Below are 20516 nucleotides of genomic sequence, written 5' to 3' on the forward strand. Positions count from 1 at the left end.
CATCAGTACACCCTCTATAATATGCATAATGTATGCTCGAGCTGCGCACATCACCTCCTACTTAGTAGATTAATTGATAAAAGTTTAAAATTGGCTTTTAGCCATGAAAATCTCAAATCTGTAAATTTGGACTCAACATCGTTGGGCGAGACTCTTAGTAGGCTATAACAAAGGGCAGCCGGATCAACTATCGTACTTATGCTCGTTACGGTAATCTCGTTGATTGGGAGTCCAAGTTGCAATGCAACATACTCCAGAGTGACAATGCACTCCCCACACGGCAAATGAAAAGTGTGGGTCTCCAGGTGCCAACGCTCGACCAATGCAGATATTAAATCGTACCGCAAATCAAACGTCCAGATCAATGTTACTGACCCGAATCCAGCTAACTCCAAGTATGGCATCAGTCATTCATCCGTAGAATATCCTAAACTATTCACCCGACCCTTTAATGCGCGGTACGGGCCCTGACAATATTAAATAACAGAAAATAGCTATAATAACATAATTTATTTTCGTAAATGATGTAGAAATTTTTTTAAGGGAATCTGTGATTAACAAATAACAATATATTACCATATTATTAATTGTGTTTGATATGTGACCATCGTTTTTAATCAATGAACCCATTGCAATACTTGCAATTTCAAAACAAATTTCGGTTATTAATTTCAAAGTTTGATGGATTTTAAATATTTATCAAAATATCTAAATTTTATATATTGCTTTTAATTACAAAAAATACCAAATAGTTTTGTCCATATCATATATTTTTGCTATACTACATTAACAAAATAAATATATCTTATAAATTTCAACTTACTCCAACTCAATTGTTCCATTCACAAATTTCATCTCAATGGTTTAATCTTTTACGTACATAAAAATAAAAAATTTATATTAAAATAATAAAAATAACATGCTAATAAAAAACATAACAAAAACATAGCATAATAAATACGAATATTATTATTATTATTTTAAAATGATAATAAGTAAAATGTATTGGTTTAAAATATAATATATATATATATATATATATATATATATATATATATATATAACATGCCAACTTAATTATTGTCAAAAATATAATGTTTTTTTGCATGAAGGATTCAAAAGTAATTTCATTTATAATATTTATAAAAACATAAAATAAAATTTAAAAACATAAACTCTTATTCTCAATTATAAAATCTTAAAAATTAGAACATATAAACTAATTCCTAATTTATCTCATAAATTCCAACTCAATAGTCTCATTTACAAATTCCATATCAATGGTCTCATCTTTTACCTACATAAAAAATAAAAATTAAAATTAAAATAATCAAAATAACATGCCAAATAAATTACATGAAAAATAAATCTAATCAACCTAAAACACACATAACAAATAAATTACATAAAAAATAAAACATTCTTTGTACATAACATAAATAGGTTTTTTTACTTCAATAAACATTAAAAATAAATTATGAATGAATGAAAATATAAAATAAATACAAACATACCTTAATAGCTCTTTTAACCAAATAATACCTTACAAAATAAAATTAAAAATTAAATCTAAATTAAATCAACAATAATAACAACAAAAACAAATTAAATTAACATTAATTTATAACAAAAAAATTACTTTTCTTAACCACTTAATCTTACCTAGACAACAAACTCTCATTTCTTTTTTTATTTATTTATTTTCCTTATCTTTCTCCTTCCCTCTCTTTATTCTATTTCTCTTTTTTTCTTTCTTTTTCTCTTCCCTTCCCGCCACTGCCCTCTCCTTCTCCTTCTCCTTCTCCTTCTTCTCTTCTCCTTATAATGGTCCCCAAACACACAACTCACGGGCTTTTAGCCATGACCCATCCCATCGCCTGACAATCGCAGGCCGGTGCCGCCTATGGAGATGGCGTGACTGGTGGTGCCGCCTCTGCCCTAGGTGCGACCAGCGGGTGCTGCCTCTTCCCTAGGCATGACCCATTGTGCTGTCCCATCTATGATAGTGGTTCAGGTTTCGGGTCCGATTTTTCAGTATACGAGTCGTATTTGACCCGTATTTTCTTTAAGTGCCGCCTATTAACTTGCCTTCACCAGTTTTTTTTATTTTTTATTTTCAGTCAAATTTTGTGAGAATCCTCGACTTGTGTTGCCTATGTAACACCCTCCACCTCTTTGAATGTACCATTTTAGTACATAATTTTTTAAACATGTCATTACAGTATTTTTATTTTATTATACAATATTCAGGTAAAAAACCCAAATTTAAAAGATTGGACTTTCGTTTATATTTTTTTATTTCTTTTTGATAGTTGACTTGGATTTTAAATTTATGGTTAAATGTTACAGAAGCAGTTTTTTAAATTTTATTTCTTTTCAATTATGGTTTGGCGCAAATTCTTAGTATTTTATTTCAATTTTCTTTAAATTAATTACTGAAGATATTAATTAAAATTTGAGCTATGGTAATCAACAGCCAAAAGAGAAGCAGGGAAGGAAGCACAAAGTAGAACGGGAAAAATGAAGCTGGAAGTGTATGCTGATCGAATGTCCCAACCATCTCGCGCTGTCATCATCTTCTGCAAGTAATTCTCACTTTAATTTTTTTTCAACGCCTGTTTCGCTTTTATAATTTCGCTTAATTTCCTTCTCTTCTTCTTTTTTTGGGTAATTTTAGGGTAAATGGTATAGATTATACGGAGCTCAAGGTAGATATCTCAAAGAGAGAGCATTTGACTCCTGAATTTGCTGGTACTCCTTAAATCATATTTCTTTACGGAAATTAGACTCCAATTTCTCATTAATAATTTCACTCGTGTTTTGTTGTTGCAGAAATCAATCCCATGAAACAGCTGCCTGCCATTGTTGACGGAAAATTTAAGTTGTTTGAGAGGTATTTAAAGAGGATTTTACTTTCCTTCCCCTGTAAATGTGATTCTTTTTACACAGTCAAAGTTTCTATAAATGTTTAGTTAATTTATTAATTGCAGCCACTCCATTCTTATATATCTTGCTTGTGCGTTTCCTGGAGTTGCAGATCATTGGTAAGTGCTTTCTCTTTCTCTTTTGGTTTTTCTTGTATGTTTATGTTGAAAAGTGGCCAACCATGCTGCTGTGATGATTTTTTTGAAGTGCATGTAGCTTGTATGCTTGCTGCAATAGCAAGTTCTTTGTTTAGTTATATTCTAATTTAATTTGGTTGAAAATGAACAAGCTTGATGACAGCTTGATGTGTTTAGGTAGCAGAATGATGTGTTTAGTTGGCTTGTTTGAGTGTACAAGCAATGTTTCACAAGTTACTAGGCTGATTAGTGGTAGTAGTTGTGTTTGGTAAGTTAATTGACTATAAAAAACATGTTATGCTTTGTTCATTGGCAATGAAAATCAGTTTTTCATTCCTTGCTGCACGTTTGTGAGCAAGTAAATTGTTTCTTGCTGCTTTGTTCTTTGTCCTGTTTTCTTCTTTTGCTTCTGATAAACGCCAACAGTTTAGGGCTATTGGAGTTCCATTTCCAGCTTCTGTATACTATATTTACAGTGCCATATAACTGTTCATATAACCTTTCCCTGGCACAGTGTTCTATGGTGTTAATGTTTGAAGGATTTCACTACACAACCAACTTAAGGGCCGATGTCTATGTACTATAGGTTACTTTTGTGTTTCTACTTGTGCAATTCTCGTCACTGGATATCAATATATTTGGGCACATTTCACTTTTGGTTTGAGTATGTGTAGTACATTTATTAACAAATTTGATGTTTGTTTTTAAAGGTATCCAGCTAATCTTTTCAAGAGAAGTAAGATACATTCGGTGTTGTATTGGCATCACTCCAACTTACGTCGTGCTGCAGGTGTATAGATTAACCCCTCAAAGGAATCATACTAATTTTCTTGTTCTATGATATGTTTTTACCCTTTTTGGATCAATGCTATTGCAAATAACAATATGCTATCTAGGTAGGCATTTAAAGCATTAGTATGTGCACATCTTTACCTTAATCACAATATTGGACTATCAGAGATGCTAAAATTTCTTCCATTTTGTACTTTGGCATGTAAACTGAAATTTACCTTTAGTTATCTAGGTTGCTTTGATACCTCCTATTGGAATATGGTTTTTATATGGTTATGGATCCATTTCTTGGGTGAAAGATGGCTTTTGAAATCGATGCTTCTCATTTCAGATACATATGTTACTAACACTACAATATTACCCGCGCTTGGCCATCCATCGAATCAACAAGCAGCTGCTGAAGCTGAGAAACTTCTCTTCTCATCTTTGTCAAAGATAGAGTCCTTTTGGTTGAAGGGTGATGGGCCATTTTTGCTGGGTAGGAATCAACCCTCCATAGCTGATCTTAGCCTTGTTTGTGAGCTAATGCAACTTGAGGTAATGATATTTTTGCCCACATCTGAATTCTTTATTGTCGTCATTACTTTTACTACAAATCTCCAACTATCCAATCACGGTTAAGAATTAAGTAGGGGTCACCACTTATGGTATTTTAATGGACCCTACTTGTGTTCTAATTGGTTAATTGTAGTGCAATTGTTTGTATGTGATATGCTCCCTCTATCCTTTTCCCAGTACATGGGGAATGAGATTGTTTCATTGATATCCCCATTGTGCACTTTTTAGGACCATATCCTCTATAACCATATGAAAATGAGGTCCTTTTCAATAGTTATACTCTTGGGTGCAGGTTTTGGATGAGAAGGATCGTGAGAGGTTATTGGGTCCATACAAGAAAGTTCAGCAGTGGATTAAGCATACAAGGAATGCTACGAGTCCTCACTTTGACAACGTGCATAATATCCTCATGAAAGTCAAAGAAAAACTAAAAAATAAGCCGTTAATGGAAGCAAATCATGGAGGTGCGCGTGACATCCAAAAGCGATTGCGTTCAAGAATATGACATGTGAAAGAAAACTGAATAAATCATGGAGTCCCCAGCTTTTGTGTTGTCTTGGTATGAATAAATTGGAAATGAAAGGAAGAAAGTATGGATGTAAGCCTTCTGGCTTGGATGAAGGGTTTTTGAAACATTTATTGAAGGTTTCAACGAAAATAAAAATCTTTAAATCAAGTTCATTCCTTCTGCAGTCTGGATGTCGAGATTTAAATCTTGGTTTCACTTAAGTTCCGGTCATATTGGTTAGTGTGCTATTCACCGTTCTAGTAGAAAACTAGAACTACTAACTTGTTCTGCATCTATAAAATTTTCGGCTTGTACTTAGTCCCTGAATTTGACGATTAGGCTTCACTTTGAATAATTACATTACAATGGGGAAGGGAGAAAGATTTACAAATACAAAGAACCCTGAACCTCACAAATTTATCACTTGAACCAATGACCTAATTGGCTTTACATAAGCATTTTTTTAATTTTATTTTCAATTATGGTTTGGCACAAATTCTTAATAATTTATTTTATTTTTCTTAATCCAGGCTACAGCATCACCTTATTTTTACTAAATAATTGATATGGTGAACTAGTTTGCTCATTTGATTGATTTTTGGTTTGAGTTTTGATAGAATTTCTTTTCAGTTGTTTTTATTTGAATTGAAACCTACTAAACAAAAGCTTTAATCTTTTATTGTTTAAACTAATGTTTACTAAACAAACACTGTTTTAAGCAATTCTTAATCAACAAGAGTAAAATATTATACTGTAACCTTAGAATTTTGATAATATTAAAAAATAAATCAAAGCATACATTTGTTTATTTTTCCTTTTCATAACTATAAATTGTAATATAATGATTTAAACTTGTAGGCCAAGGGCATTTGGGTAATTCACTTAAACTTGCATGTAGCCTTACCCAGTATAACAATTCAAAGATCCCTCTTTTCTATAATGGCAAACGCTCTATGTTTCACTTCCTTCAACACTTGCAATACAGCTGGCATTCTAAATGTGGATGATTTAATCTCTCTTTTCTGCATTGGTTTTAGGGATACTTATTAATCCAAGGAAGGCTCTTGTGGTAAATCAAGCGCTTAAAGGCTCCAGGAGTGCCACAATTCGTTCTTTAGATCCCCATTTGATTTGATAAGTGTTTTGAGTTAATCTCTCTATTCTTAGTTTCTTCTTTATCCTTTCTGCAATTTTCTGCTTTCTAACTTCACCTAGTTTTTTTGTTTAACAGGCTGTTGAAAAGAATCCAACTACCATCGTCTATGCTCGTTGCGAAGGAAATGATAAGAAATATTTTGGGTATTTACTTTTTTTTATCTTTGGTTAAATTTTGCTATCACTCCTTGTACTTTTTGAAATTTATGGATTTAATCCTTATACTTTAGTTTAGTCATTTCTAGTCCTTATACTTTTCAAATTTTAAAATTTCAATCCTCGTCAAATGTTAATTGTTAAATTCATTAAGTTTTGCTATTTCCGAAACCTGAAACTTGTTATTTCCATTTAATAATTGCCATTTGTGCCAAGATTGAAATTTCAAAATTTGAAAAAGTATAGAAGCATAGAATGATCCAACTAGAGAATATAAATCGAATCTACAATTGTGCTCATAGTACATGACCAATAATTGAATTTAACTAAATAGATTTAACTGCTATTGTTTGGGTTAATACTAAATTTCAAAATTTGAAAAGTACAAAGACTAAAATTAACTAATTCAAAAGTATAGGAATTAAAATTGATCAAATAAAATACAAAACTAAACCCACAATTTTCGCAAAATACATAAACTAATAGCAGAATTTAACCTTTTATCTTTTGTCTCATCTTTTTTTTTTTTGGTCTGAAATTAGGTCTCTTGATTCATATAACTATAAATTTTGTTGATTATCATCCTGTATAAGGACCCCCCTAAAAAATCCAATAAGTTGAATGACAAATTTAAAATTTTTTATAGTTAGTGATTGAAAAAGAATTTTAAGCATTGGGTCAGCTCGAATAAGTTAAAAAAAAAAAAAACCCTCATTCCTCCTTGTCTTGTTCTCCAACTTGCGTAGTATAAATTTAAAAGATTGGACTTCCGTTTATATTTTTTATTTCCTTTTGATAGTTGACTTAGATTTTAAATTTTATAGTTAAATGTTAGAGAGACTAATTTACCTATAAAGGTCCTTTTTCAAATATATTTACGGAAATGGGTTAATTTCTGTATTATTTATCGAAAATGGCTAATTTTGGCAAAATGTGTCCACGTAAGGGTGTTTTAGGGTAAAATTTCAGCAAAACGCACTTCTGGGGGAGCGATTTTGCCATGTCATCAGAAAACGTGCTAACGTGGATGCGCTTTACTGACGTGTCAAAATCGCTCCCCTAGGGGTGCGTTTTGCTGAAATTTCATCTTAAAATACTCTTACGTGGACGCGTTTTGCTAAAATCGGCCATTTCAAGTAAATAATACAGAAATTAGCCTATTCTATAAATATACTTGGAAGTGGGCTTTTATAGGTAAATTAGTCTGTTGCAGAAGCATTTTTTAAAAAATTTTATTTCTTTTCAATTATGGTTTGGCGCAAATTCTTAGTATTTTATTTTAATTTTTCTTTAAATTAATTACTGAAGATATTAATTAAAATTTGAGCTTCGGTAATCAACAGCCAAAAGAGACGCAGGGAAGGAAGCACAAAGTAGAACGGGAAAAACGAAGCCGCAAGTGTTTGCTGATCGAATGACCCCACCATCTCGCGCTGTCATCATCTTCTGCAAGTAATTCTCACTTTAATTTTTTTTTCAAAGCCAGTTTCGCTTTTATAATTTCGCTTAATTTCCTTCTCCTCTTTTTTTGGGTAATTTTAGGGTAAATGATATAGATTATACGGAGCGTAAGGTAGATATCTCAAAGAGAGAGCATTTGACTCCTGCATTTGCTGGTACTCCTTAAATCATATTTCATTACTGAAATTATACTCCAATTTCTCATTAATAATTTCACTCGTGTTTTGTTGTTGCAGAAATCAATCCCATGAAACAGCTTCCTGCCATTGTTGACGGAAATTTTAAGTTGTTAGCTACCCAATCACGATTAAGAATTACGTAGGGGTCACCACTTATGGTATTTTAATGGACCCTACCTGTGTTCTAATTGGTTAATTGTAGTGCAATTGTTTGTACGTGTTATGCTCCCTCTATCCTTTTCCCAGTACATGGGGAATGGGATTGTTTCATTGATATCCCCATTGTGCACTTTTTAGGACCATATCCCCCATAATCATATGAAAATGAGGTCCTTTTCAATAGTTATACTCTTGGGTGCAGGTTTTTGATGAGAAGGATCGTGATAGGTTATTGGGTCCATACAAGAAAGTTCAGCAGTGGATTAAGCATACCAGAAATGGTACGAGTCCTCACTTTGACAACGTGCATAATATCCTCATGAAAGTCAAAAGAAAAACTAAAAAATAAGCGGTTAATGGAAGCAAATCATGGAGGTGTGTCTGTCAGCAGACAGTGGCTGCGTGCAAGAATGTGACATGTGAAAAAAAACTGAATAAACATTTAGACCAGATGGTTTATGATTTATACAATGAATCGTGTAGTTAGATGTTTGTCAACTGTACAATTGTAACAGGTTCTCCCCAGCTTTTGTGTTGTCTTGGTATGAACAAATTGGAAATGATGGGAAGAAACTTTGGCTGTAAGTCATCTGGCTTGGATGATGGGTTTTTGAAACACTTACTGAAGGTTTCAACGAAAATAAAAATCTTTAAATAAAGTTTATTCCATATGCAGTCTGGATGTGGAGATTTAAATCAATATAGTTGGTTCCACATAAGTTACCGTCATATTGGTTAGTGTGCCGTGCACCGTTCTAATAGAAAACTAGAACTATTAACTTTATGTTCTGCATCGATTGGCTTGTAGCATCCCTTGCCCAATTCTAGATATACTAGTTTGAAAATTGTGCGTACATTGGTGCATGAATAATTCTAAAAAACTTTTAAAGTTTAAAATTTAAAGGAAAATAATAATAATAATAATAAATATTAAAAGATATAAAGAATTTATATAACAAATAAAATTCCTAAAACTTCTCAAACGTAGCTTTATGTTTGTATGGAACTTCCACCATATAGGTATAGTATGGGATGACTTATCTTGGATAATCTTATTATTTAATGTTTGGGTTGATATTACGATTTTATTTTAAGTTTATTGAATAATGAATTTTATATACATATAGTAAATAGTTTTAAAAATATCAAAAATTTGAAACAATACATCGAAACAAATCAATAATGGTATATTTGTTTCAAAAGAAAAATAGTATGTTTATCGATGTGATATTGATTAACTTGATTTAAACTCTAAACGAAGATTGGAGTTTTCTGTTTCTTTAAAGTATGATTGTATGTTAACTTCTGTTGTATGATTCTATGATGTTATTTAATTATCTTTTTATGAGGATGGTAGAATACTATTTTGAATTAATCTCAAATAAAAAGTCAATAGAGTTTTGCATCATAATTTATTTCCCATACCACTAGCAGTTCTCTCTCTATGAAGGCCTTACGAAGCATCCAAAATGCCTGTAGAACAACTCATTTTCAACCATTAAAAAAGCTATAAAAATCCTAACCGTCGTCCATACTATCAATCATCAACAAATATTTAAATCAAAACCTCAGCTGCATGGCTGTCATATTTATTTCATTGACATTGCATGGAGCATATGTTTTTTTGGACAAATATTTTTATAAATTGGTCAATCAATGAATTAGCACCACCTAATGATCATTATGCAAGACAAACGTGCATGCAATTTTGGAACCAACCATTATACGTGCAGCCATGTATATGCAGCTTTCTCCCACTAGAAAAACCTGAAACAAAGCAATGAACAGACACTAAATCCATCAGACATGGCAATCTCAATGTCCAAAAAGAAGTCTAAACCATCCAAAAAGTTAGAAACAAAACACCATCAGTTTTCTGATACGCTTTTGTTCAAAATTCTAAACCGTATCCCTCTTGCAATCTTTCTATTAATCCTTATTTTCCTTTGGTCATCTTCCACCACCATCATCTCCGGTAAATTCGTTCACGTATGCGTGTCGTCGCGGAAACTCAACAATCTTTACTGTCTCTCTGCAGGTACCCAACCCAACTTTGAAATTCCAATTCCAGCTTTGAACAACAATATTAGCACCGGTATCAAAGAGGTAGTCGATATTGTCCAGGAAGTTCCGGACCCGATCGTCAACAATGGCAGTGATGGGGAAGTTGCGTTTGCTGTCAAGGTTGTTGAACAGCAGCTACAAGTTCAAAGATCATGGATATCAAATAAAGATCATGTAACATCATGTGATGGGAAAGGGATTTATGTGTATGATTTGCCATCAAAGTTCAATAAGGACTTGGTAGGCCAATGTGGAGATATGATTCCATGGACAAATTTTTGTAAGTATTTCAACAATGAAGCCATGGGAGAACCTCTTGTAAAGCTTGGAAAAGGATGGTATCATACTCATCAATATGCCTTGGAGTTGATATTTCACACAAGGGCATTAAAACATCCTTGTAGAGTTTACAATGAAAATGAGGCAAAGCTGTTTTATGTACCATTTTATGGTGGGTTAGATATCTTGAGATGGCACTTCAAAAATGTGTCTAATGATGTTAAAGACACCTTGGGGTTGGAACTTGTTAAATGGCTTGAAAACAAGGAATCATGGCAAAAAAACTCTGGGAAAGATCATGTGTTTGTGTTGGGTAAAATTTCATGGGATTTCAGAAGAAAAAATGATGATGTTTCATCATGGGGTACTCTATTTTTAGAGCTTGATCAACTGCAGAAATCAATTAAGTTGTTAATCGAACGTCAACCGTGGCACGTAAACGACATCGGTATCCCGCATCCTACGTACTTTCATCCCCATTTAGACGACGATATCATCACATGGCAGCTCAAGATTATCCGATCGAACCGCACGAGTCTAGTCAGTTTCGCAGGGGCAGCAAGGCCTGATGCACCACAAAACATAAGGTCAATACTGATCAATCAATGTAATAATCCAGGAACCAATTGTAGGTTCCTGAATTGTAGTTCAGGTGGATGTGATCAACCCGAATCAGTCATTGAGCTCTTCATGGATTCCGAATTCTGTTTACAACCTCCCGGTGATAGCCCGACGAGAAAATCCGTATTCGATTCCCTTGTTTCGGGTTGTATTCCGGTACTTTTCGACCCTTTTACGGCTTATTACCAATATCCATGGCATTTACCAGAAGATCATAGCAAATACTCAGTGTTCATAGAACAAGAAGAGGTGAGAAAGATGAAGGTGAACATAATAGAAAAGTTGAAGAAGGTTCCTCTAAGGGAAAGAGAAGATATGAGAAGGTACATTGTTTATGAATTATTGCCTGGTTTGGTATATGGAGACTCAAATTCCCAGCTTGAAAAATTCCAAGATGCATTTTCCATAACAATTAATAATTTGCTTGCAAGGGTAAACAAAATTGAATGAATGAATCCACTTTTTTTGTTCGAATATGAACACTAATTGTTTAGTTTCAACCTGTAAATTGTATCAATCAATGTCATCACTTTCAATTTTCCAATATGAGTGTGTATTTTGGAAATCTATAAGTAGCTTAGAATAATCAATTTCAACAATGGTTTCTCCTCCACATATCTTAGCTTTTTCTTCTATAGAGAATCTTTTTCTAGAAAACTCTAGAAAAACGAAATAATTAGTTTGACAAACTTTTTAAGGTTTAATTCTGCTCTTAGTCCTTATACTCTTTGCAGATTTAAAATTTGGTCCCTCTATCTTGAATTCCAAGATCTCTTTGGCTTCTGACTTAATCAAAATTCAAGTGCAATCGATGATAAGAGGATAAACATACCTCACCGCACTCGAACCCACATTCTCCTGCACTGGCAACAATCGACAACTCCAAATTCTTAATTGAAAACCTTATACCTTTGATTAAACATTTTTATTTGTTTATTTGACCTTTCAATCATGTAATATTTAATCTTGCGAACATTTTGTTTAAATGTATCATAATTTAATTAAACAAATTTATTTAATTGAATTTTAATTATTAAAATAAAAGTCTAAATTCATAAATTAAAAACAAAAACTAAATTTTGTAGGTTAAAATTAGTTTGGATTCTCGCAACGGTGCACAAATTATTTGTGTGTATTAATATTATAATTTTTTTGTTTGAATTAATTAACGATTTGAAAAATATAAATTTACTTTAATCAATGTTATTAAAATGTGTTTTCATTTAAAAATATTTTAAGTTTAAAATTTTACCATATATTTGTGTTAATTTGTATTTCCTATAATTTATTTATGTAATTATAAATAGAATTATAATTAATTATAATTTTGTATTTTTAGAGTATATATCCACAAACATTTCAATTTATGCACATTTAGAGAGTGTACTATTTAAGTTAAATATCACAAAAATATTGATGTAAAAATAAAGTACACTTCTTGTAATCATATAAAAATTATTGATTTTATTCAATAAAATATGACATGTAATAATATATTGAAAATAAAATAAGCTTAAATGCATTGATATTGTGAAATTTGGCGAGATATCAACAAAAACATAAGGAATTTTTATCCAAATTAGTTTCTATATTTTAATGCGGAATTTGTTTTGAATTAATTTTTTAAATCGTTAACAATTGGACTTGGCAGATTATTATGGTGACAAATGACATCTGTTTCCTTTTCTGTAACCTCATATTATTATAATATATATATATATATATGAAAAATATTTGTTACTATGTCCGTAGAGTTTTAGACTTTAAATGCGAGGATTAGGGAGTTTATAAGTGTCTTATAAGGTTTATTAGATATGCTCTAAGTCTTTGTATTCCTTGCATATTTTAAATTTAGTCCCCTTACTTTTATTGTAAATAATTTAATCATTCTATTTTTGAGATTTAAAAAGCAAGTTGAATTATTAACACCGTTAAATTTCTTTTGTTAAATTTAATATCATTTATATTGTCATTTTTTAGTTACATGACTATCAAGTGAGTTTTTTTAAATTTTAAAATATCATATCAATAAATTTGACATAAAAATTAAGATGTTAAAAATTGGATTTTAATTTTAAAATATGAAAAATATAATAATTAAATTCCAAAAAATAAAAATATAAGGACTAAATTATAAATTTATGAAACTACTGAGACTTATAGTATATTTTAACAAAATTTAAACCCAAGAAATGCAACAGTTTAACCAATTGGGAAATGGGTAAAGCGCAAAATGTTCCGTTCACACGCCCAAAACTCCAAAACAAGGAAAAGAGGCGCCCCATGACGTAGTCCCTGATGCAAATACGGCCCCAATTTATCTATCCGATGTGGGGATATATGAAAATTCCACGGTGTAAAATTTGCCTCACGGTCATAAAAACGCGATACCCACGCGACGTTTTGACCGTCGGCTCAAAATCCTATAAATTACGCTTCATGGTTCCCTTTTCAACTTGTATTAATTAGCCTCGTTTGAAAAATAAATTAATAAAATCTTGATATAGTTGCTCTGCTTTTGCTTCTCTTATACTGAGTTCCAAGCAAAACCCCTTTTTGTTTTTCGTCTGATTCCGCTAAGGTCTTCTTTGGGTAGTTTGAGATTTGAGTTATTCATCATACTATGGCTTCTCAATCTTCTAAGGGATCAGTTCATGATTTCACTGTTAAGGTTGGTTTTGGGTTTAATTCAAATTTATACCCCCATAGGTTAAATTTAATTTGTCTTCCATTTATCTCACTGGGTTTTGTTTTTGTATTTTGGCTGTTCAGGATGCAAGAGGGAATGATGTTGATTTAAGTATTTACAAGGGCAAGGTTTTGTTGATTGTCAATGTTGCATCACAATGGTAAATTTCAATTTTGGAGGGTTTTTTCCCCCTATTATCCATTATTAATCATTTTTTAATTAGTAGTATCTAGACACAGTTTTTAATCTTGCTGCTTAAATGTTGATGCAGTGGCTTGACCAATTCCAACTACACTGAGCTGAGTAAATTGTATGAGCAATATAAAGATCAAGGTTTGTTTTTGGCATCTTTTTGGATTTATATATATATATAATATATTCCAAGAGGTTCTTGTGGTTGGAAAAAGTGGAAATGAAATTTTCAGGCATTTAGACCAAGTTGTCAGGAGGGCTTTACTGGATTAACATCCTGACCAAACAGGATTAGGTTCAGACTTAGTCCCAGACCGTAAAACGATGAGGACAGTTGATTAATTGATTTGTTACTTTTTGTCCTAACTTTATATTATATTACTTGTTACTGTCTTGTGCAGGTTTTGAGATTCTTGCATTCCCATGTAACCAGTTTGGAGGACAGGAGCCAGGGAACAATGAGCAAATCTTAGAGTTTGCTTGCACTCGCTTTAAAGCTGAATACCCCATATTTGATAAGGTATATACCTTCTAGCCATATGAATGGAAGCACTGCTTGTAGTGTAGGTTAATATCTTTGGAAGCTTTGACTCTAGCTTACACTGAGAGTGTTGAAAATCAAAGATCTTAAAACAGACTCCTCTGTTGAACTAGGAATAGGTGAATTACCGTGTAGAGTTATCTCAAAATCAAGCCCTTTATAATGCCTTAGTAAGATTATAAAATTATTAGTATTATCAATTAAGGAAGTTGTATGATATCATGTGTTCTGGTTTACTCATGGGATTGTTAATTCTACAGTGTTACAGAACCGACCTTTATGTCGTTTAATTTGATTACAGGTCGATGTGAATGGTGAGAAGGCTGCTCCCATATACAAATTCCTCAAGTCTAGTAAAGGTGGACTTTTTGGGGACAGCATCAAGTGGAATTTTTCCAAGTTCTTGGTCGATAAGGAGGGCCATGTCGTCGATCGTTATGCTCCCACTACTTCTCCTCTTAGCATTGAGGTAAGTCCTGTTAATTTCATGTATTTTGCTACTGATATTGTAACAAGAGAAAGTGGAAATGAGAACATTCCAAGGGAAATTAAACCCTGGAATTGACATAAGTTCTGCATTTATAGACTGAATGCCTTAACATATTGGGTTATATAACATCCAATGGTTGTTATTTCTATTTGCAGAAGGATATAAAGAAACTGCTGGCTTGAATTTGATGGGTGGAAGAGATTAGCTGATCACTTCATGGAGTCAATAAATTAGATATGCCTACGAATAAAAAAAAAACTATTCTATCTCTGTTTATGTTCCCCCCATCTCCTAATGATGGGGTTAGACTGTACTACAATTTAGAAGTTGTACCTTTTATAATATTTTATTCACCATGAAAAAGTACACATCTTTGTTTGTCTTTATGCTTGAATTAATTTTGCTATTAGCAACGAAATTATTGGTACAACTATTATGAAGATCTCGGATTGTATTTTATTTTTATTAGAAAATGAGTAAATTAGTTCATTTATATTAAATTAATGAGTAAATTAAATTTTTTATTTTAAATTTTATCTATTTATACAGTTAAAATTGACGTGTAAGATAGAATAACTAAAATAAAATGTGACATACCACATGTATCTCATGCTGTATACATGTTAATATACAAAACTAATTTTAACCATAAAAATAAATAATAATTTTAACAAAAATCAAATTACTCCTTAATTTAACCTTAACCATTTTACTTAAAAGTAAAAGATAAAATGCGCTTAAAATTAAATTAATAATTTCAATTGTAAGGAAGATAATTTACGCAAGTGGCCAGAGAGCAATGTTGTACCAAACCACAAATTTCAGACATTTCAACTTAAATTTTGGGAAAACTTAAATTACAACACGACCTAATGGCTAAAAAAATGGCAACTTTTGTTTGCTTGAATTACCATTGAACCTTAAAATGACATCTCTTACAACTACAGATCAATGTTACTTTTTTAACTCCAAACTACACATCTTACAAGAAGTTTCCCAGCCAAACTCGAGAAAACTCACAGTTGAATGTTACAATCTAGGTTAGGACAAACCCCATTTGCTCCTGTTGGCTGAATGGGAAAGATTTTAAAATTTTCCAACCTCTCAAAGATTCAGTACATGTACAATAATACATATGTACAATCATCCTCGTGTCAAGTCAATATCAGTGTGAGGGTTTCTCTGATCAACCGGCCGTGAACCAGGCCAAATGTTCATTGAAGGGGGAGTGAAATTCTGAGTTGAAGGTGCAATAGTAGGCATGATTGATTTAGGGCTGAACTGGGGTACAGATTCCTTGCTGCCTTGAGGACTAGCTGGTTGTTTGGTCTTGGTTTTAGATCCCCCATAAATAAAACTGCATACCACTAGCTGCAGCAAATACACAACGCATTAGAAAATTCAGATGCAAACATCATCTGGGTTGAGCCATACAGATAGATTTACTTAACACATCACAACTCATAAATAAGCACCAACATACAACTGTTTGTAAAATTTTGAGAAAACACAAAGGATACCTGAACTAGGCTTGATGCAATCAATGTTGCAACCCCACCACCTATGACCTGACCATCGGGAGTAGAAAGAGAAGCACTTATGCCACCTGTTCGATTGCGAGGTCCTCCATCCTCAGCAAGCAAATAAGAACCCGACAAGCATAATATCTCAAAACGGCCCTAAGAAAAGCTAAAACATATCAAATAAGTTTCCTCCAAGCTGCACAAGTATCACTAAAGGTTCGAAAGGATGAAGTGCATAAAATGAAAAGTTAATTGAACCCCAAACTTGATTAAAGCTAATAATGTCAGGTTAAACTGATTTTGTTCATAAAGCAGTTGACTTTATTTGCAAGCTAAGCCAACCTTTAACCAAAAGTTCTTTCCATTTATTTAAGCCACAGGACCAACGTAAAAATTTCATATCAAGTTGCAAGTTCATCTGGGCAGAAATATTTTCGGAGCTAGATCCTGGACTCACATACTATAGAAGTAATATAACCTCACTTTTACACGTACTATAGACATATAACCATAACTATATATCACATCACTTTATTACACAACAAAAAGGACAAAAAAAGGCCTGAATTAATACATGATTAAGGCTACTATGCTCTGATTTTGGAAAATGTATTTAATCAAGAGTGTAAAAACACGTCAGTCATATTCCACATTTCGAAGTGCAATACTAAGAAATAACAAAGGAGCTAGTAAGTTATTCACTTATTTGGGCATCAAAAAGTCCTGGCATACAAAATTTTACCATTTACAAAAAATGGAAAAATCAAAAGGAGCACAAGTGCCACAACCTCATATGTCACAGTAGGAGTAGATGATGCAGGCTGACGTAGGGTTACTGAGGAAACTGTACCACTGCCTGATAGGATGCAGACAGCCCTTGGTCTTTGTTGCGAAAAGGACAACATTTTTGCTACAATGTCCTGAAAAAAGAAGATACAGATGCAATTCCCAGATCAATATTTAGTTCTAGATGCCTAGGAAATTGCAAATGCTATTCACAACTAATCATATTAGAGTAAACCCATTAATGTTAATTTGAACCATATATGGGGTGTTCGTGTTCCTCATACACCAATTCTCAAGGGCTCATGTTTACTTACAGCAGGGACAACCTCTCACACTCACAGTTTATACGTAGTAAAACAGTCATGGTAGAGTGTGAGGTATTGTCTCTAAACTTTGCTCAAGTGAATTAGCATGAGAGTGTATGAATATAGTGCCCTTCATCATATTTTTCTAATTCATACCACTCAAACAACCCTTCTTTCAGATGGTGAACATGTTTTACTCTCCATATATATAACCACAACTGCACAAGCAGTTAACTTTGATCTGTGTTTAAGAGTATTCAGTGTGAGATGAACTAGAAAGATGTATCATACTTCTCCAATTCCAACGGTGACAACGTGAGGAGCAAATGCCTGCCCTGCTGAACTGTTCATCCATTCACCTATAAAAAACAACCAAACCTTTAAAGGCAATCCCAGAAACCAGGTAGCATATATTTGCAACACAGGTAGTTACATAAGCTTCTAATTGAGCACTAAGTTCCAAAATCATGTTTACAGTCTAAGTATAAGCAAGGCAGCCACTGAATTAAGGGTATGTATAATCTAAGGACAAGCAACATATCCCTTCCAAAAGAGAACACCTTTTTTCTTTTATAAAAAATGAATCATAAAGGGTTTATTAACTGTGAATACACAAATAGCATAATTGTTCATATCAAAGATGAATTAAAGCCTAAAACTATCAGATCATTCAGTAGGACAATAAAATAAAAGTCTAAAGAGACACATAATTGTTTCCTACCAAAGCCTCTAAGCTACATTCTAATTTGAACATCAAAATCCAGCAAAATCTAACCTAGAGATGCTAACTGTTGCTTCCTTCCAGTCCCAGGAGGCCGGCCTCGGTTTCTTTTTTGACCAGAAGCATCTGATCCTGATGAAGGCTTAGGCTTGGCAGACATAGGCAAAAGCCCCAATGATACCTGCCCATCAGGCGCATATTTGCGAGGTCTACCTCTCTTCTTCTTTGCTGGCTCGCTCAGTGGCGTCCCAGAGGAGGCATCCATGTTAATTCCATGAGGAAAGCTGACATTTTTAAGCTCCCCAGTAAAGGTTGATCCAACATTAGACTGAAGCTGAACAGGAGGGTTAGATAAAGGCCTGAACCCAGGTTGAGAATGAAATGCTGCTATACCAGTGTGTGTTACTGAACCAGAACTAGACCCACCAACCCCTCTATGAATATAATAAGGAGCAGACCCGCCTGATAATGCCATAGCTTCTCTCCCATCCATGCATTTACTATTGAGACACTAGCTTATTGGTACACAAGAAAAATTGTGTAAAAATTAGAAAATTTTTAACCTCAAATGGTAACAAAGAAGAAGCACCAAAAAATTAGAAAATTTTGAGAAAAAAAAAGGTTTTAGCAAGAAAATATAGCTTCCCAAGTAAGCCTTTCTAAACCCTAAATCTTCTACAGCAAACCTAATGATGTTCAAAAACAGGGGTTTTCAGGGTCCTTTTCTAAATGAGTAAAAATTTAAGGACCCGAGAAGCTTGAATTTAAACAAAAAGCAAACGAAACAAGAGTTAGAGGTTGATTTTCACTACTAGAAAACCCGTGATTAGAGTAACAAAAATAATGCCGAGTATGAAAAGCTTAAAGAACCAAACAAGGTAGACTGAGACTCAGAGGCCTGAACTCAGCTCATCAAGGAAATAAACAAACCCTAGATTTGGAAACGGGCCCTAAAGCTTTGGGTAGAGAAATGGAAGAACAACTGGAAAAGTGAGGCAGAAACAAAGCAAGAAAAGACAAAGAGAAAAAATTATTTCAAAATTTAAGATCTTTTTGAATTAAAGGTGTATGACTATCATGTAGAAATGTAGAATTGAAGAGCTTTTTTATTTTTTTATTTTTTAAAATAAAATTCTTTCCTTGGGGTTCGTTCGTTTTCTTACTCTTTCAGTGAAGAGTCAAGTTCATAATTTTATAAAAGTAAATTACACTACTTTCACTCAACTATTTGAAAATTCTAAATTAGTCTTTAGTTTATTAATTTGGTATTTAATAATCGAATGTGACATTAATTCACTATTCATAATCTTAACTTTAAGATATTATTAATAAATTTACACTTTTATTATTTAATTTAAAAAAATTACAAATTGATCATCAAATTATTTGAAGCTTATAATTTTTTTTCTCTACAGTAGTACTCCAATTATTTTGCCGTCGTTCAACCACTTCTTTCGATAAAGAAACACATTAAACTAATTTTTTTTCTCTTCTCTTCCAACTTTTTCTAAAATGTCTTAAAAACCTGTTAGATCTTAGTTCACAATCATTGAATGGCGACTCGATTCAAATATATCTATTTTTCTCAATGAGACTTTTTCTTAACCTTTTGGATTGAGCTTCCTTTTTGAAACTATGTAACTCCTAACCAAATTTGGAACTTTGAGTTTTCGTTTTTATCTTATTATTTTGTTTTCTTTGATTTTATTTTGTATTGTTTGGGTCTTAAAGAAACAAGAAGCTTTTTACCATTTTTTTATTTGCTTTCTTTTTATTTTTGTTTGTTTTGATTGTGGTTGTGATGATATTTAGTTGTTGGTTCGGGATAAAGGTATGTGAATAGTGTGATAGTAATTTTTTGGGGATTATAATTTTAGCTAAAGGGGAAATGGTGAATAGATCAAGAATGAAAGGTTGTTGAGTAGGTTGGGTTAGAGATGAGTGATGGGGTTGATAGTGACTTTGCTAAGTTTTAGGGTTTGAGTTATTGATATTGTTTGGATTATAAAGCTAAGGAGTAATGGTGCAAACATTGAGTGAACAAATCATAAATTTACTTAACCCCACATCTAACGTTCGTTACCTAGTTAATGAGTCAATTGTCAACTTGTAACTTTCGAATCATTCAATGATTTAATTTGTAACTTTTAAATTTTAATAACCAAAGTGCAAATTTACCAATATATCTTCTATTATAAAATTTTATGTCGTATTTATTTTGGTTATTTTGGTGTTATGATTTTACACAAATTCAAGCATTAATAGCTTATAACCA

General features: G+C 32.5%; 5 protein-coding genes across 5 annotated transcripts; 4 read left to right on the forward strand and 1 right to left on the reverse strand.

Moving 5' to 3' along the window:
• Nucleotides 1–1960: 1960 nt before the first annotated feature.
• Nucleotides 1961–5104, forward strand: LOC105792211 (glutathione S-transferase T1). The gene is made up of 8 exons (XM_012620658.2): nt 1961–2021; nt 2477–2585; nt 2678–2751; nt 2833–2893; nt 2991–3044; nt 3773–3852; nt 4186–4391; nt 4705–5104. Exons 1-8 carry the CDS (start codon nt 1976–1978, stop codon nt 4915–4917), a joined length of 843 nt encoding a protein of 280 aa, XP_012476112.2. The 5' UTR covers nt 1961–1975; the 3' UTR covers nt 4918–5104.
• A 739-nt stretch (nt 5105–5843) lies between these two features.
• Nucleotides 5844–8699, forward strand: LOC105792212 (glutathione S-transferase T1). The gene is made up of 5 exons (XM_052635077.1): nt 5844–6219; nt 7575–7683; nt 7774–7847; nt 7929–8029; nt 8233–8699. The coding sequence occupies exons 1-4, from the start codon at nt 6183–6185 to the stop codon at nt 8012–8014; spliced, it is 306 nt and encodes a 101-aa protein (XP_052491037.1). The 5' UTR covers nt 5844–6182; the 3' UTR covers nt 8015–8029; nt 8233–8699.
• Nucleotides 8700–9681: 982 nt separating this feature from the next.
• LOC105792209 (probable xyloglucan galactosyltransferase GT20) lies at nt 9682–11517 on the forward strand. Its single transcript, XM_012620657.2, has one exon. It carries the CDS (start codon nt 9837–9839, stop codon nt 11442–11444), a length of 1608 nt encoding a protein of 535 aa, XP_012476111.1. The 5' UTR covers nt 9682–9836; the 3' UTR covers nt 11445–11517.
• Nucleotides 11518–13406: 1889 nt separating this feature from the next.
• LOC105792214 (probable phospholipid hydroperoxide glutathione peroxidase) lies at nt 13407–15290 on the forward strand. The gene is made up of 6 exons (XM_012620663.2): nt 13407–13665; nt 13767–13843; nt 13955–14016; nt 14277–14395; nt 14718–14885; nt 15062–15290. Exons 1-6 carry the CDS (start codon nt 13618–13620, stop codon nt 15086–15088), a joined length of 501 nt encoding a protein of 166 aa, XP_012476117.1. The 5' UTR covers nt 13407–13617; the 3' UTR covers nt 15089–15290.
• Nucleotides 15291–15708: 418 nt separating this feature from the next.
• Nucleotides 15709–19358, reverse strand: LOC105792213 (AT-hook motif nuclear-localized protein 5). Its single transcript, XM_012620662.2, has 5 exons — nt 18296–19358; nt 17812–17879; nt 17218–17349; nt 16427–16585; nt 15709–16277 (listed from the first exon to the last, which is right to left on the reverse strand). Exons 1-5 carry the CDS (start codon nt 18732–18734, stop codon nt 16050–16052), a joined length of 1026 nt encoding a protein of 341 aa, XP_012476116.1. The 5' UTR covers nt 18735–19358; the 3' UTR covers nt 15709–16049.
• Nucleotides 19359–20516: the final 1158 nt, after the last annotated feature.

The sequence above is a fragment of the Gossypium raimondii genome, chromosome 8 (assembly GCF_025698545.1).
Source record: "Gossypium raimondii isolate GPD5lz chromosome 8, ASM2569854v1, whole genome shotgun sequence".
Taxonomy (NCBI): Eukaryota; Viridiplantae; Streptophyta; class Magnoliopsida; order Malvales; family Malvaceae; genus Gossypium; species Gossypium raimondii.